The 18460-nt window shown below is 33.7% G+C and overlaps 1 protein-coding gene across 2 annotated transcripts in view; it reads right to left on the bottom strand.

The window, feature by feature from the left end:
- Positions 1 to 14957: 14957 nt before the first annotated feature.
- Positions 14958 to 18460, bottom strand: part of LOC126968483 (uncharacterized) — a 63338-nt gene continuing 59835 nt past the window's right edge. For both annotated transcript variants that reach the window (XM_050813552.1, XM_050813551.1), the window contains one exon: positions 14958 to 18142. In XM_050813552.1, the coding sequence (XP_050669509.1) occupies positions 17721 to 18142 (422 nt within the window). In that variant the 3' untranslated portion in view covers positions 14958 to 17720. The remainder of the gene's footprint in view (positions 18143 to 18460) is intronic.

The following is an 18460-nucleotide window of genomic DNA, read 5'->3' on the forward strand; positions in this document are numbered from 1 at the left end:
TGGTATCATTAAGAAAGTCATTTATGTTATAGTAACCTTTACCACACAAACGTTTTTTAACAATTCTTTTGAATACCGTTATACTTTTGTTTTGAACATTTTCTGGGATCTTGTTGTAAAAGCATATACATCGTCCCACAAAAGCCGAGTAGTAGGCATCATAAGTTTATGTCTGTTCCTGGTGTTAACATTATGGTTATCAATATAAATGAAAACTCATAAAAACTAGTTCACACAGTATAATATCATCATCCACGTAAACAAACATATTAATAAAATGAAAACTAATTGGTAAACATTCCGCATCAAACTACATAAGAATCATGAAAATCTAATCGTAAATCTCAGAGTAATTGGTGTAAATACATAAAAAAATAATACTCGAATTGAGACCCTCCTCCTTTTCGAAGTCGGTTAAATAGTTACTTAGTAGTTCTTTGAGTATAAAGAAGGATATGGTAAATGTATGATGTATAAATGAACTGTTAATGTTATTTTAAACAAAGCATTCAAATTGTTAAACCTAAACGCATTGGATACAAAAGAAAAGTCTACAGTTATTATTTTAATTGATGTTGTCAAAGTGAAGGTTGCGAGTTTAAAATACTGCAGCGATTTCATCTGTTATTTTTTAATGAAAATAACGATTTCAAAAAGCAGTTATAAACTTATGACAGCTGAACTAGTTCCGAGTGTTCGACTTTAATAATTCGGAAAACTTTTAATTACTAGTTTCAATTTTTCTGCTTACTTTCACTGCGTTATTACTTAACGAGGGTACTCGGAAAATGTTGAATTGAGTACCCGTGTTCATCTAAACTGAAAAATAAAAAATATAATTCAATAGTGGTCGATCATTTGCTTGCTTAGTTGTTTTTTACTAGTTACTGCCCACGGCGTCGTCCGCGTGGATAATATACTACAATAGCGTGTCAATATGTGACATATTTTCCCGATCTTTTGTTTATATTATAAATGCAAATTGGAATTAAATCTATTCGGTAGTTTTTACATTTTGAGACATACCTACAGACAAACAGATAAGCAGACAAAAATGTTTGACTTATTCACACAAATTGAAAAAGTTTTGCTATTTTATTTAGACTATGATTACGTTGAATGTACTCATACTTAACTCTTTTGAGTTATTACTTATTGATTACAATTTTTTTTGTAATAAACTCAAGTAAATGGAAGGAAGATGGAGATAAATAGAGCACGGCAATACTTCAAGCCGGCCCAGTCGTTGTCGGGGACTCAGTGCTCTGTGAAGGGCTGGATCTCTACCGCATTTCTCACGGGGAGTGTTCCGATGAGCTGTTTTACCTGATTCCTGCTGCCGCATTCCACCTTCGCAGGATATGCCACATATTAGGATATCATCCCACCATCTGGATCTCCACAGTGCAGTTTTCAAAGAACTTTCTTCCACGTTGCACCAAACTGTGGAATGAGCTTCCTTGTGCGTTTCTTCCAGAACAATATGACATGTGTACCTTAAAAAAAGTGCTTACATCTTCCTTTAAGGCCGGCAATACTCCTGTGATTCCTCTGTTGCAAGAGAATGTGGGCGGCGGTGATCACTTAACACCAGGTGATCCGTACGCTCGTTTGTCCTCCTGTCCTGTCCACTTTTCTGAAGCTGTAAATGTTGATTTGAAAAAGGAACTTTCTTACCACTTCGTCCCATTAAACTTAACTGAAGTGATCCTAACAATGCACTACCAAATTCTACTTACTCCAATGGACACATACATCGTAATAGCTTTAAGGGTAAATGTATACACTTCTATAATAAAGTCCCAGCCACTGTTCAGGCATTATCTATAAATGAGTTTAAATGTTTTATAAAAAAAATGGCTCTGTCGTAAATCCTATTACTCCACTGCTGAATATCTAAATTATCGGACAGCCTGGGGATAGAAATGATTGTACAATATTGTATAATTTATTGAAAAGAGCGCAAAAAAGTAATGCTGGGAGAGTTTCTTGCGCCTTTTTCTTCTAGTAGTTATTAGAAATGACATCAAAAAGAATTCTAAAGGAATCAATTTTGAGACAGTAAATGCCTTTTATGCCTTTAATATATTGTGTATAGTTAATTTATGTTTAGAAACAACTATTTTGCGTATTTTTTAAACAATACATCTCATAGTAGTATTGTTTTTTAAATTTTGTTTGTTTCTTCTTTACGTTTCAGAGAAATACTCTTGATGCTAGATAGAGATATAAATAATTTAAAGCAGCAGCAATTCATACGTAATCTCGTTTTAAATAAAGAATCAATTCACAACAAGAATTTCAGGCGATTGAAAGAAACGACGGAGTTAACATGAATAAGTTATAGACGTATGTCGAATTGGTATAAGATATTCAACGAGGGTACTTTTATTTTGAATAATGACGCGGATATTATCGTGTGACAGTACAATACACTCTTCGATTGAAATGCTTTCGTAAATGAATTAGATATCATGATAAATGATCTGTCTATAATGTGAAAGGTTGGATCAAATGTTTGAATTACCATACCCTGTTATATTATAATAATAATCTTTGAATTATTATGACGACATCTTTGTGTAAGTTCTTATGCTTTATTTTAATATTGTTGGAGAGGTTCTCTACATTTTCATATTTATTTATTGTAATTGATAATCTACATAATATTATGATTATAATATGAGCAAGTTTCTTGTCGATCCTTCTCAACAAAAGCAGCTTGACAAATCGGTTGTAACAATGAAAAATGAAATTGACGATATGTCGACTGCAATGTATTTGTTCATGTTGTTGAAATCAAAATGACAGTTTGAAACCGTTGTGTGGTAGAGGTTACTTACTACATATAAATGTGTGGTACCTTGGTAATGAAGCTATTAACGGCCGTTTTCAATAACCTATTAATTATCCTTAGTTTAACTTACTGGAGGTAAGACAAATCTATCCTTTTACGCTTACTTACATTTCAATAACCTATCGACATAAAGCATTGGACTATAACTATATTGGACAAAACTAGGGATAGATAAGATCTTGTCATTTAACAGCAGCAGGTGACAGCAATGTATCCGTAACTAGAGATACGTTATTGAAAACGGCCCTTAATGAATACATGTACCTAATTGTCATTCAATTTAAAATTAAGAGCGCAAAGGCCTAGTTTCTCAAGAGGCATATCTGTTTGGAGTTTCTAACTTTTAATAATTGATTTAGAAATCTAACTTTCATTAAAAATATTCAAATTTGTATTTTGAATTTCAATTTCATATCTTGTAATGTTGACCAGCTGTGATCGGATACTAATCAGTAACCATTTTATATTATTACTGGCTGACCCCGCAAACGTTGTATTGCCGATATTAAAATCGGGAATCAAAATTAAATGTTGATTGTAGATGGAGATTTGAAGTTGTTTTTTTTAATGCTGACTCATAATCAAACAAATTTAAAAAAAAATGTCACAAAAATTAAAAATTAAAATTTATTGAAAATTAAATTGATTGACTAAACTCGCCATGCACTATTTTAAGTATCCTCATATTGAGAAAAGTAATGAAAAACGAACATTACTAGTAACATTAACACACATTAGAATATGTTTGATATTAGAAAGTCTAAATATTACTTTGCAGTACCGTCGAGAGCTTAACTTAATTGCATGCTGGCACTAATATATCTTAATGTACTTCGTAATGTCTTGGCAGATATATCTAGGGTGGTCTTAAGTTAACATATTATTAATCAATATTATATTATGTAGATGAATGTTTAATTTATATATAAAAATATATTTTTCCCTAAACTTCCAAAATAAATAATAAAAATAATAAAACTTTTAAATAGAGTTTAAATTTATTTCTAATCTCATATCTACTCTTGGTTATAACAAAATGGCCAAGTTCATGTCAGAAGACTAAAACTGAAACGTAGTTTTGAGAGTTGAATGGTTCTTTTTATTCATGAGAAAAAGTGACGAGATGATCAACACGTTCACCTGATACGCCTCGCCTATCACAATACAGTGCCGTCCAGGATTATTGAAAAATCCAGAATTATAAGAGGTGACGCAATTGCGCCCGTCACTTTGAGGCATAACATGTAAAGAGTGCGTATTCGATTTTGCGTAAAAGTTAAATTTTTATTTTTATTTTTATTTGATGACCTTCTAAAAAGGATTTTATATAAATGTGTCGCGTTAATAAAAGATAATACTATAGCTTTACCTTAAATATAATGAATTATCATCGATCGCTTAAAGTATAGAAACACTGCAAGCACTACTAAACATTACTGAAATCGCACCCGTAAACTAATTAAAACATAATAGCTTATAATGAGTTTCATGTTAATTTGATGTATTATTTAGAGGGAGGTGAGCGGGGCTCGGGCCGCGGTACGGGGCGGGAGGCAGGGGGGGAGGTCGATCAATATGGTCAGGTTACGCTCCACGCAGACTAAATAATGAAAGCCTTCGTGCCTGCTCGGGACAAGTAAATGTTCGTCCCCGTGAGCCTTATAGCCGAGCAATTCGAGTCACGTACTCTCTGTTATTGAGAGATCATCGAAATAATATTATTCTGATCTATAAATACATCACGTGAAGTTAAGTTATTAGAAATAATTACTTGGCTTTGCGTCGTAAGTGAATCAAAGTAAGATTCACTCAAAGAAAAATTTAAAGAAGTAAATATCATGTCTGTTCGTTGTCAGTACCTTTATGAAAATTTAATATGCGTTTACAAAAATCTTCACCTTTTTGCTCGTAATTTTAGTGATTTTCATTATTATAATACTAGAAATAAGGGATAATAATGTAGTCTAAAACCATCAGAAACGTGTAATCAAAGTTAGTGACTTAAAGTGAGACTTTAACGTATTTCTAATTTGTTTAATTTTTTTTTATAAAGCAAAAGAAAATGATTAGGATTAACAACGTTTTTTGTAGGTAAACAACCTGTACATTTCTGCTTTATTTATTTTTTAAAGTTTAAAATGGATGCATGTATGTTATCCTTAAGAGATAGACATAATATGCCATCACTTTTTCTGTAGACATATGTGTCTTTCTACTTATAAAAATACTTTTCATACTAATTATTTTGTTATTTTTTTCCGACACCTCCAACAAATATCGTTAATAATATGTATACACATTTTTTTCTTACAATAACTTATCAAATTATATACTAAAACCTTCCTCGAGAATCAAGCTATCCATTGGGGAAATGAGCATTTAAATCAGTGCAGTAGTTTTTGAGTTTATCGCGAACAGACAGACCGACAGACGGGACTTTGTTTAATAATATGTAGTGATGATGTAGTGATAAACTATTAGTAATTAACAGCATCGAGAGATGGCGTTGGTAAAATAATGTCTTCATTCTGATAAGATTGAGGATATCAAATAACAGACTTCGAATAGAGCATTCCATTTCATTTGTGTGCAAACGTATTCTGTATTATAGATTTTTTTGTAACTAACGCACCGGGTATTCACAGTTTAAGATAGTACTAATAATCTTGAAGACACTATTTCATTATGTAGACCCCAACATGGATCTTAAGCAGTGTCATTGAATGCGCTGATGTCAAAATAATACTTTCGTATGTATGTGCGACTTGATTAAGATAAAGAAGTTTAAACATATATCCCATACTTATGATATACTGGCGTAGACACACAAAGCGTGCGAGAGAGAAAAACACCTGTAACGGAGAGACAGCAACATAGGAAACCGAATCTATTTTTACTGTAACTCATTTTGATTGACAAGTCGTTAAAAGTCAGCCACCCTATTATTTTATATTTTATATAATTAGTTGGTAATTATTTCAACATATATTATTTACCGTCTCAAACACAAAGCCTTTTGCAAATGCAGTAGTTATACAAGATCCATAAAAATAATGGGTTGTTTGCGAAAGACCAAGTGTTACGCAAATGAGGAATTTATGCGTCTTATTTTAACAATTTATTAATTAAAACACTTATACCAAAAAATTTTTTTTAGTCATGGCAAGATTTGAGATCAAAAACTAAAAAGTGATCAAAAACACCCTTGGCAGCCATTCCATAGTATTCTCAATCTTAAACCACTAGCTTCAAACACTTTCAAAATAGGTGACGTATTATGGAGCTGTCAAGTCATCCGATATTGGTATCCTCTATTTACTCTTTGGTAACCATTTCGGTTCAAAGTATTACACAACGAACAGCAATAAAGAATTCAGGAATCCGGGTTCATTCATTCATTATCAGGCGGCGTCACAACCGGAGCTGATGAATAATGCGCCGAACGAAAAAATACCGCAAACGTAATCCCCGAAGTATTTCACTGAACAATTTATTCATTACGTTTCTCCAATTTATTCCTATTACTTATACTATAGAAGTAAATATTTACAAAACAGTCAATTTGAGGGGCTGTGTCAAACGGTGCTAAAGTCATCATTATCATCAGCCGGGAGACATCCATTGCCACAAAGACCTCCCAAAGATCTCTACGACGATCGGTTCTGCTCTGCCTTCATCTAGCGAATTACAGTGATGTTGATCAGATCATCAGTGCATCTTGTGGGGGGTCTACTAACTTAATCTTGCAGGGATTAGATCTTGTACCTTCACAATAAGCGCTTACACCTTCCTTAAAGGCCGGCAACGCTCCTGTGATTTCTCTGGTATGAGAATGTAGGCGGCGGTGATTACTTAAGACCAGGTGATCCGTACGCTCGTTTGTCCTCCTTTTTCCATAAAAAAAGGGAAACTCCGAGCATAGCCATCTTCATTGCTCTCTGAGTGACCATGAGCTTTCTCATAAGGCCCATAGTTAACGACCATGTTTGCGTTTCGTATGTCTTCACTGGCGTAGACACATATTTACCAGACCAGACTTGAACCAGTGGGAGGCTCCTTTGCACAGGATGCTGGATAGATTATGGGTTACGGCGCCTTTTTCTGTCGTGAAGCAGTAATGTGTAAGCATGTGTTTCAGTCTGAAGGGCGCCGTAGCTAGTGAAATTACTGGGCAAATGAGACTTAACATCTTATACCTCAAGATGACGAGCGCAGTTGTAGTGCCGCTCAGAATTTTTGAGTTTTTCAATAATCCTGAGCGGTACTGCATTGTAAAGGGCAGGGCGTATCAATTACCATCAGCTGAACGTCCTGCTCGTCTTGTCCCTTATATTCACAAAAAATAGCCTTTTGGCTACTAACGATAATCTATTTTGGGAAATCTAGTATTCATATATATCAGAAATGAACGGCTGGTTCAAGAAATGTTCGGTATTCGTGACTTTGGAAGTTTTTCTGCTTTTGACATTTGACTTCAGTGTTGACTGTGATAGATGAGTAATTAGCTAATTAAGTCAGCGTAATTAGATGTAAGTAAGAGTACGTGTGAACTTGAAACAAGAAAAAATGTCAGTAATAAGACAATGTGTAGACATTTTTTTTTACTTTCGGTAGTGAAAGTGTTCTGACGCGACTGAGATTTTGGTATCGGATTCCTTGAGAATTTTTTAAGGAAATTATCATATAGACTGTTGCCTCTTAATGAATTCTTGTTAATGTAAGTAATTTTTTTTTATGATAATAAGGGACGAGACGAGCAGGACGTTCAGCTGATGGTAATTGATACGCCATGCCCATAACAATGACGTGCCGCTCAGGATTCTCAAAAAACAAAAATTCTGAGCGGCACTACAATTGCGCTCGTCACCTTGAGACCTAAGATGTTAACCTCATTTGCCCAGTAATTTCACTAGCTACGGTGCCCTTCAGACCGAAACACAGTAATGCTTAGACATTACTGCTTCACGGCAGAAATAGGCGCCGTTGTGGTACCCATAAAATAGCCAGCTTCCTGTGCAAAGGAGCCTCTCACTGGTATAATGTACGAAGTTGAATCGTGACATAAAACCCGTGACCCTAACACCGTGAATAAATATAAAACTGTTATGCCTACTACTATTTAAGGCACCTTACAATTTTTTCAAAAAGCCGTCTTGGGATACGACTCGCACTTTGCCACTTCTTCTCACAAATCTCTTACAACAGACATCAATCACTTGCAGTTTAATGTTACGTCTAGATATAGATTTAATATAATGTGATGCGTGACTCCCGAATGATTCCATCCATATTCAAAAGAGACACGTCGGGGGCGTTTCATCATTACGTCGAGTGGCGTGACGCGTGCTGTCGATAGCTTTCATGACAAATCGGTGACGAATTTAATGTTATTCCGGTGGTTTGTGTGCTCGTAAATCACCTATGATAGCCATAGATCAGTATATAATAATAACTATATTTGTAACCTAGGTTTATGTAAGTTGCAGATTAAATTATATCTCTTTGTTCTTGTTTTATATTTTGAGAAAATAATTTATATTATATTTGTAAGTATTTGTATTTATATTAAGGACCTCTCTACGAGTGAAGGCCTCCTCCATATTTTGCCATACAACTCTATCATTAGCTTTGATCATCCAATCTATAGCAGCAAAAGATAATCTAATTTAATTTTACAAGATAATTAAATTTTTTAACATAAAGATAGTTTTAAGCACAGTAATAATGCGATTTAATAATTTTAATAAATTCCTACCGAATTATAGAGAAAATAGACTCAAATTCATTGAAATTTTCCGTGAAGATAGTGAAGTGAAGATGTGTCAAGGCCAGTCGACCGAGAGCACTTAGATGTGTATCACAATATCGGTGATCATAGATTGTATTGTGCTCGCTTTTCATGGTCTATGGTTTAGATATTTTAAAACTTTCGTGATGCTTTTCGTGTTTACATGGTTAATTAATACGTGATATTAGATTTTTTGATAAGAGTACCATTGCCGAGGCGTCACCGGAGGGCTGTGTGTCCGTCTGTCCAGACTGTCAAACTGAATCAAATAAGCCGCAATAATTACACAGTTGTCATTTTGACATACCAAGACTTACTTGATCGATGCATCACTCGGACGGTTGGCTCAGTCGGCAAGAACGCTCCGAGATTTGTGTCCTGCATCGTCCATAAATTTAGATACAAATTAAATTTGTGTAAAAAAAAGAATGATCTCTTAGGAAACCAAAACAGAAGTATATGATCGTACTTTTATACATGTGTGTATGTTATCCTTTTTTTTATAATATTTATTTAAAATAATGAATAAAATGTAGTTTATAGCTTACAATATAATAATCACTAATAATAAACACACACTTAAACTTAAAATTATCTGTGTGTGAAGCCGCTTAAAATGAAATTACATAATATTTGAAAAGAAAAGAACAATTATTTTCAATTACAGTTATTACAACATAGATCTTATTTCAAACAAATTATTATATAAATCAATAAAATGCAGATAAAAAAATTATCGACAGAACGTCAGCAATTACAAATTAGTTGTCTACTACAATTCTTTCTGTGTACACACATAAATATTCCATTAAATAACCTTCCATCTAGTTAATTAATCCAGCTTCTAACAAACAATGCTATTTAATTACGCCTAAGGCTACGTGGAACGGGATTATAATGATGTACCTAATTTAGGTACGAAATATTGTTTCCGAGATAATTTATAACTGAGAAAGTAAGATAACACTGTCTGTGTTCATATCTGGGAGTTATTGTTACTTGTTGTACATGAAATGTTAAACTAGTGTTATCTTTGTGGTAGTTAGGTAGGTAGGTTTTACCAGTGGGAGGCTCCTTTGCACAGGAAGTCGGCTAGATTATGGATTCCACAACGGCGCCTATTTATGCCGTGAAGCAGTAGGTAATGTGTAAACATTATTGTGTTTCGGACTGAAGGGCGCCGTAGCTATTAAAATTACTGGGCAAATTGTCTCAAGGTGACGAGCGCAATAATTGTAGTGCCGCTCAGAATTTTTGGGTTTTTCAAGAATCCTGGGCGGCACTGCATTGTAATGGGTAGAGCTTATCAATTATTATCAATTGAATGCTGCTCGTCTCGTTCCTTATTTTCATAAAATAGGTGATTACCATTCTTGACGTGAATGATGCGACGCCAATTCATTAATTGATTCTATGAGCGCTTCGTGATGATAATTAACGGTTCTACCTATTGTTACACCTCCGCTTTTTAATGTTTGTATTTATGATTTAATGTAAGGTAAATAGGTTTTAAAGTCAGCTTTTTATGGTAGGGTTAACCGCTTCGTAACGTTACGCGTTACGGCGTCAGTCTGTCTGGCTTCCCTTTCTCTCACACATACTGCAGTGGTAGGCAGGCTCCTCCTCTCCCACTCTAACCAATTGTAACTCATAAAGAAATATATAATGATACTAATAATCTACACGCACAAAAATATAATGTACATATACTATTACTAACTAACTAAGAATTAAATATATTTTACAATGAATAAAAGATTTTATTAATAAACTAGCTGACCCATCAAATGTTGTATTGCCGATATTAAAATCGCGATACAAAAGTAACTGTTGATCGTAGATGGGTGAAAATTTGAAGTTGTATGTATTTTTTAATGCTGACTCATAATCAAACAAATTTAAAAAAAAAATTAAAAAAAATTAGGCGTTATCCTTAACATTTAGGGGGATGAAAAATAGATGTTGTCCGATTCTCAGACCTACCCAATATGCACTCAAAATTTCATGAGAATCGGTCAAGCCGTTTCGAAGGAGTTTAACTACAAACACCGTGACATGAGAATTTTATATATTAGATAACCTATCCATACAATATCATGGCGTCCTGAATCGCATACGTTTTTTTTTAAATATAGCTTTAGACATCTGATTTACAGCAAATAAAGTCATCTTATTATCCTATTACTTTTTGAGTTAAAATAACATATCAATATTTTCAAGTCACATGATGATGAATGTGCACTGACATTATTTTAATTTTGTTTACAGGTAAATTGGAGGAAATGCTCGCGCTATGGAAATGAAAAGCACAAGATTGATTTGGAATAATTAAGAATACATCCATATTTTGACAACTGTATTCGAATGTGTGAGTAGATGTGTTAATTCTCTAGCACCATTCGAATTCAGTGCTCGAATTTGGAGATCAACTTACTGTCAGATGCAACATCTGTGGATAGCGAGTACCAAAGAAGACCGCAGATTCCAGAATTTTGAATACCTAATGATTAAGAAACCGTCCATTTCCACAGGATTTCCAAAATTACTTTGAAAAATTCATTCTGCAACGATTTCTGATCACCGAAGCAGTAGAAAAATCGGCTTAGTTACAGTTTCTTCTGTTATAAAGTTTTAATATTATTAAATGTATGTTTTTATTAATAGTTTACCTAAAAATAGAAGGTTATCTAAATATCATCTTTGTAACAATTTTTCAGATAACCTGGGGAAGAATAAGAATAGGTTTATCCAGAATCGGTATCAGATGTGTTTTGTTGCAAATATTGCGTTTGTATGAGAATTTCAATGATGTCCTACGTGTATGAAATCTCAATGAAATACTTTGTATATTATGTATCCTATTATTAATCTATTCGCAGCCCAATTTGACTGTCTTTGAGTCAGTATGTGAACCATGTTACAATGGTTCACATATTGACTCAAATAAATATAAATACAGGATGGCCGAGAAGTTGACGTCCAAAGCTAAAATTTGAAAGCCTCATGGTGATGAGTATCCGAATCACCCCTATGTAAGTATGTTCTACGATTTTGCGTAGTTTAGGAGATAATATTTTCTTTCCCTTTATCCGCTTTGTTCACCTAATTGTGGTTTAGGACTTTTTTCTAATATTTTTGAACAGTTTGAGTTTGAGTTTATGTTATTGTTGATAATTATTAACTACTGTTGCAATAACCACATAAGAAACTATGAATAGCTTAGACAATTCGGAACTAGTTTAGAATTGAGTCGTAAGTACAAGATAACTGCTCCAGCTAAATTCATGAAAATGTTCAAGGTATCAAAAAAATGGGAAGCCTATGGCTTCTAACTATTTTTAAAAACTTCCCCGAAACATTGGCCAATAAAATGAGCCAAATTAAAATTTTAGCTTTGGACGTCAATTTCTCGGCCACCTGTATACAATTCTAATGTTAATATTATAAATATTAATTGCTTAAATTATGATTTTAATTCAAGTGTAAAGCCAGTTACAATTATCAATTGTATTATTTTAACCTGCAATAAAATTATTATTATTGTGCGTAAATTCTTAATTAGCTCCTGTTGCCCTCCGCCAATGAGATTCAAGTCAGTTATTGAATAACACCACTCAAGATTTATGTCAGGTATAGGTAACAGAATCTTGTTAAAAAGGTGAAAAATATTTAAATCTTATTGGACTTATTAAATCGCATTGGACAGCGTCAAACAAATCCGTAAAAGTCAAGGTACAAAAAGACGAGACATGATTAAGATAACGAAACAGCTTAAAACAACATAGAGGGCTGTTAACACAGTTGTGGTTAGTGGATCTAAGCAGAAATATCCAAAAGACAGGGCAAGAAATACATAGAAGTCCAGTTCTCTGAAAAATACCAAACTGTTGAGCGTTTTAAAAATATGACGTAAGCTAAAGATCAGTCTGAAGTGGCAGTGGGCAGGGCAAATAGTTCGATCGACAGATGGCCAGATGGACCGACGATCTGGTCAAGATCGCCGGAATACGTTGGATGAGGGCAGCGCAGGACTCGTTGAATCGTTGTGGAAATCTATGGTGGAAGCCTTTGTCCTTTTTGTTCTTTTCTTCGTTTTTTCAATTTTTCAACGTTGTCTTTTTCCAAAGGAAAAATTTAAGACAACGTTAGGTGACAACTTGATATACAGCATAGTAAAGAGAGAAGAATGATGGTGAGAATACTGTGGGTATCTTTACTTTAGTTAACTTCACGAGAGGACAATTGCGTAAGCAATTCAAAAGTGGAAGCCAAATAACGCCGATGGGGCTGACAATATTACTGCTAAGGTGATAAAGTCACTAGGGAATAAGGGAACATAGAAGCTTTGTCCATCTTCAACACAATTTAGAGAACAGGTCTTAATTATTGATGAGATTGGACTTTTCTACAATTATACCACTACACAAAAAGTGCGATAATGCACTTATCTCTCACGCTAGCGAATTACTGTTACACATTAACAACAGTCAGCTCCGTTACTTTCTGGTTTTGCACATTCTTGAAGAAAATGCAGGATTTGTAAAGGTGAGAGAGCAGATTCATAAGCACAGACTGATTGTTGAGAGGGTTTCCAAATTTCCCAAGGGGTGAAAATAACTAAATTAAATAAATAAATATAAATAACTGAATGACACGAAAATAGCTTAATATTAAACAACGGATGTCACCCATATATTATTAGGCGTGGTTGTATAATATCAGATTAACGTAGAGTAGAAAAAAATATAAATACAACTTCAACATCCATTTAAATAATACTCAAAATTATCAATAAAAATATCATACTATTTTAAGACATAACGATTGATCCCTCTATTTATAGATTGAACGTCTGTAATATCCTCACATCAGCAGCATTAAGGAAAAATCAATTTAATATAATTTCTAAGAAATATCTTATAACCATATAACGTATGATGTTGTTTTTATATTATGTTCTGTAATAAAATCTGCAGATATAATCGTCATGCAAAAATTTGTTATTATTTAATTTAACAGAATCTAGATACTTATGAACTCTAAAGTCTAAGGTAGCTAGGAACACAGGCCTTACGTCAATCAATTAAAATCTCTTATATTAAACTTGAAATATGTAATTTTTTCATATAGCTCATTCTGAAGACAGATTTCCTTAGAGAAGAATGAGCAAGAAACTCTAAGGTTGCTCTTTTCAAAACACATTAGGTATTAGAAGTTCTTATTTTTAATGCAATTTACAATATATGCAAGGTGATGCAAAAATAATGCTCAAACGTCAAAAACTAAAAGACTTAAACGAGTATGTCAAAAAAGAAGTAAATTAATAATTATAAACACAAGAGTTATTGAGTACCTACAGTAGATGCATCAATCCACACATACCGTAACTAATAAAGGCATTATGCAAGCCTTTTATTAAATAAAATATATAACTTTAATTTTAAAATAATTAAATAAAAGAAAACGTGAAGCAGATCTCCCGGTAGCAAGATCATCCAACCACCACTAGTAGCGCCCGTTCACGAGCATGACGCATCGACCAGCCATTGCCTCCCTCGACCATATCTTAGGGTAGAGAACTACTTACCCAACGTCGCCACCACAAGTAGTAGCATTTAAGTGAGCATGACGATGCCTGTCACGAGAAATCTACGGAATAACAAAAGAATGTTTATCTACATATTACGCAATACTTACTAAATTCCTTTACTTACAATTCACCATTTTGTTTTAATTTACATGAGTCACTAATGATTTGCAGTCCGGGTTAATTAACTAACATTGGGCAGTTTCTCAAACTTATCCAACATCGTGTTTTGTCAAGATTGAGACAAGAGCCGGTGGTAATTATTATTTCAAAACTGGGTACTCTCTAGTACTTAAGGCCATGTGTATCGAAGCACCGTTTCACACAAATAGTACCTACCTAGTGCAGTAGTGAAGATTTGAGTACGAACCCGGTCTAGATAGAGCTCTGATGTAATTAGTTTTGATATCTGTATTATTCTGTAGTATTTTTTTTATGACAATACGGGACGAGACGATCAGGACGTTCAGCTCATGGTAACATACCGAAACACAGTAATGCTTACACATTCCTGCTTCCCGGTCAGAAATAGGCGCCGTTGTGGTACCCATAATCTAACCGGTATCCTGTGCAAAGGAACCTCCAACTGGTAAAAAAGATATTGGTACGTGACTATCAAACCGGAGGCTCTGTCGTGAGAGTCAACGGTTCAACCTATTGGCACACCAACGCTTTAATGTACTTGAATGTGAAATTATTGATTGAAACACTAAATAAAACAAAAATTAATATCAAGTTCTGTGTTTTATTTTCATCTTAAACATAGGGTGCATAAATAGGAAAATATTTACAAATACCTACAGTAGAAAAATATACAACTGACGAACGACTAATACAGCAATTTGTGTTTTGCCTCAATTATGGACAATTACTGTTAATTTTACATTTAAGTGGTTTATAAGGTTACTACTATTACTAATAGCAACCTCAGATAATATAATATGTAAACCATTTAGACGGAGCCCATATTTAAGGTTAGCAAGTTAGAGTGAAACTAATACAGATTAACTCCAGTTTTATTTGATTATATTTGTTATTCCTCGCTTAAGTCAATAAAGTACAAAAATCCACAGACTTGCATATGATGAGTATGATACAAAATTTATGCAAGTTACCTTTAAATTATGCTAAGTTATGCATGCGGAATGCAACCATTGCATAACATTTGTGGAATATATTATGCGTTGGAGTTAGATTTGTTGGAAAAATGAACAAGATTGAAAATTGGCTACAGTTGTTCAACAATCGACAAAATAAATAGAATGTGTATTAGGTCAAGTGTTTTTTTTCAATCTGATTCCCTATTTTATTGTTATTTATTTTATGAGAAAAAGTGACGCGACGATACTGACGTACAATAAACAACTTGACTCACAATCACGATGTAAAATTATCTTGACTCTTAAATCCGATCCCCACAAATTACAAATGTTTATTTATTTTATTTATTCATGTCATAGTCATCTAGGCCCTAAGCTCAAATCAAAGCACATCAAACAAATATATTTAAAAAAACGACATTTTGAATTAACTCAATCTCAAGAATAAACTTCCTATTTTTCTTCTATTTTTTAAAGATATGTGGAATTTTCTCATTTTTGTTGTGGAAGTCAAAATTTCTAACATCAATATGTTGGCCAATGCCATTGACTAAAAATAGTTAAAAAGCTATTAGAAATGTTTTTACTAAAGATGCAGCTTCATGCATTAATTTAGTTATTTTTTTACCGAACCGGGCAAAAACTGAAATGGTACAAAAGCTTTTTAGAATTAATTCTATTATAGTACATAACTAGTCTTCTTATATACATTTGAATTAAAGACGGAATTTCAATTTGTTTTCTCTTTTAAAAGTTGGGATTTAGCATTAATTGCATAATGCAATTTCATATTTAAACTGTGTTATTATTAAAGCAAAGTAAAGTTACTACAAATTTAAAACTTTTTGTCTTTATCTTACTTGCCTTTGTCACTACACAATTACACGAGAGAGAGACTTTTAAGTTGGAGTAACTTAACACTGCGTTTATCAATAAGACAGGATTAAGTTTAAAAAAAAAAGCATAAATCAATCGGACTCAATAACATACAACTCGTTAAAGAAGTCACGTCTCCACAAAAGCTTAACAATTGTCGTTCAACAAAGGAAAATTTAATAAACCAAACAATATACTTGAAAGTGACTTACAACTAAATATTCGATTTATTTATTCACAGCTTAAACCTAGGTTAACTTAAGTGAGTTGTGCAAAGCGCTTATATTGAGGTAATACTTTACAATGTGTAAATGGTGACTAAAGTTGACTACATCGTGTCTAACACCCGCTTTTATTATTAAGTTGATGGAACTGTTTCAAGTGGCTCTTCATCCGACATCAAATAAGACGGAGTAACTTATTTGTTATCTAAAATGAATAAGTACACATCAGGATAAACTGGTTCTGCCTCGACGGTTAAGCCCGATTTTATGACAAACTCGTTTTTTTCAATGCCAAATCAGTTCATCGTTTAGGTGATAAGATAAACCGGTACAGACTAGTTTAAACTAGTTTCTCCTATCGGCCTTTCGACAAACCCGATTATCTTAGGCTGAACTAGTTGAGCCTAACATGAATAACACCTACACCTCAGGATAAACTGTTTTGGCTTAGTCTATACTAGATCTGCCTCGTCAAAAATCCGAGGAAGAACTAGTATGATTTCATTTGCAGCCTTCAAACCGAAAATGCTTGCACATTTCATGAATACGATTCTTTAAGTGAAAATTTTTAGTTATCCTGTTTAAAATATTTGTATTTTGTTATTGTATCGTAAATTGAATATTTTTGAAGTCGGTCAAAGTTTAACTTTTTGATAATTGATTCCCATTTCCACTTCCAAACACGCAATCGAAGCTCAAATGCACTAAAACACCTAAGTCTGAAACTAAAGTTTAGTTTGCTCTCAAATCTTAAGGCTATTTAGGCCATATTTATCGATTGCAATTTATTTTTTGCAACCATTTTAACAGTTAGATAGTCACTCGCCTTGATTCTAGTTTAATTAGGCTCAAGACACTTTTGGATTGCATTATCATAGTTGACTTAGTTACTAACAAAATTGTAACGCTGAGAAATATTTTAAATAAACGATATTCATATAATTATTATGAACTCGTCAGTAATTGAAGTATTAATTTTCATAATAGATAAAGTTTAATATTAACGAACGAATTATACCAACACTCGTCATTATAATGAAGTTTTTAAAAATAAAAACAGCCCATTCCAATTGCGCAACAATCAAGACTCATACATAATACATTAATTACCTTACAATTAATTAATCTTTGATATTTCATACCACGATTCATACAACAGCAGTAATATTTGTCATGGTAAACACAATTAATGCCACAGTAAAACCGACAGCGTTCAAACAAGTGCTAATTTATCGATATTCAGTGACGTCTCGTAATTTTCACAAGCCATAAACCGAGTCAATAACGTCTATATGACTACGCCGCTCCTCGTAATAATTTTGTGGTCTTTCGCCTTGTCTTGGTCGAGTTTCGACGACTTTATTTTATTCCACGTGTCGCCGAGAGCTTTGCTGAAGTGATCGTCGACGCCATTCGACGACTTGTCGCTATCCTTTAGCCGCGACGTCTGTATTTGTCGCCACGTGTCGCCGAGTGCCTTCGTGAAATGGTCGTCGACCGAGACACTGGCGTCATCGACCTCCATTGCTATTATTTTGGTCGGCTTGGGATCGTCGGGCGTGAACTGTATGGGGCTGCTCGCCCGGTCTTTTGTGTTTGGTTTGGGCCCGGGCTGAGAGTCCGCGTTCTTCTTGATTATATTCATGTAGTTGTCTCCGAGCGATCGCCGGAAGTGTTCCTCGATTACAGTGTCGCACATCGAAAGAGAATCTGTAAATGATACGAAAATATTTATGTCTCTTTAATGGTATTGGATGTGATGTTATATTTTTGTCGATAAATAAACTTAAAAATGTAGATTTAGGAAATGCCCAAATGTTATATACAGAAGTAGTAGATTTAGAAAAATGCCTGAGGTATGATCAAAAACCTTGAAGATGGGTTGGAAAATTTGCCGGCCACCCCATCGCAAAATAGCTACACAGTATTTATATTTATATATACTTATTATTTATTAAGTCCTAAACTAATGAACCGATTTTAGTCAAATTTTGCACGATGCGTTCAGTTTGATCCAACTTGACAAAC

The sequence above is a fragment of the Leptidea sinapis genome, chromosome 15 (assembly GCF_905404315.1).
Source record: "Leptidea sinapis chromosome 15, ilLepSina1.1, whole genome shotgun sequence".
In the NCBI taxonomy this organism is placed as follows: Eukaryota; Metazoa; Arthropoda; class Insecta; order Lepidoptera; family Pieridae; genus Leptidea; species Leptidea sinapis.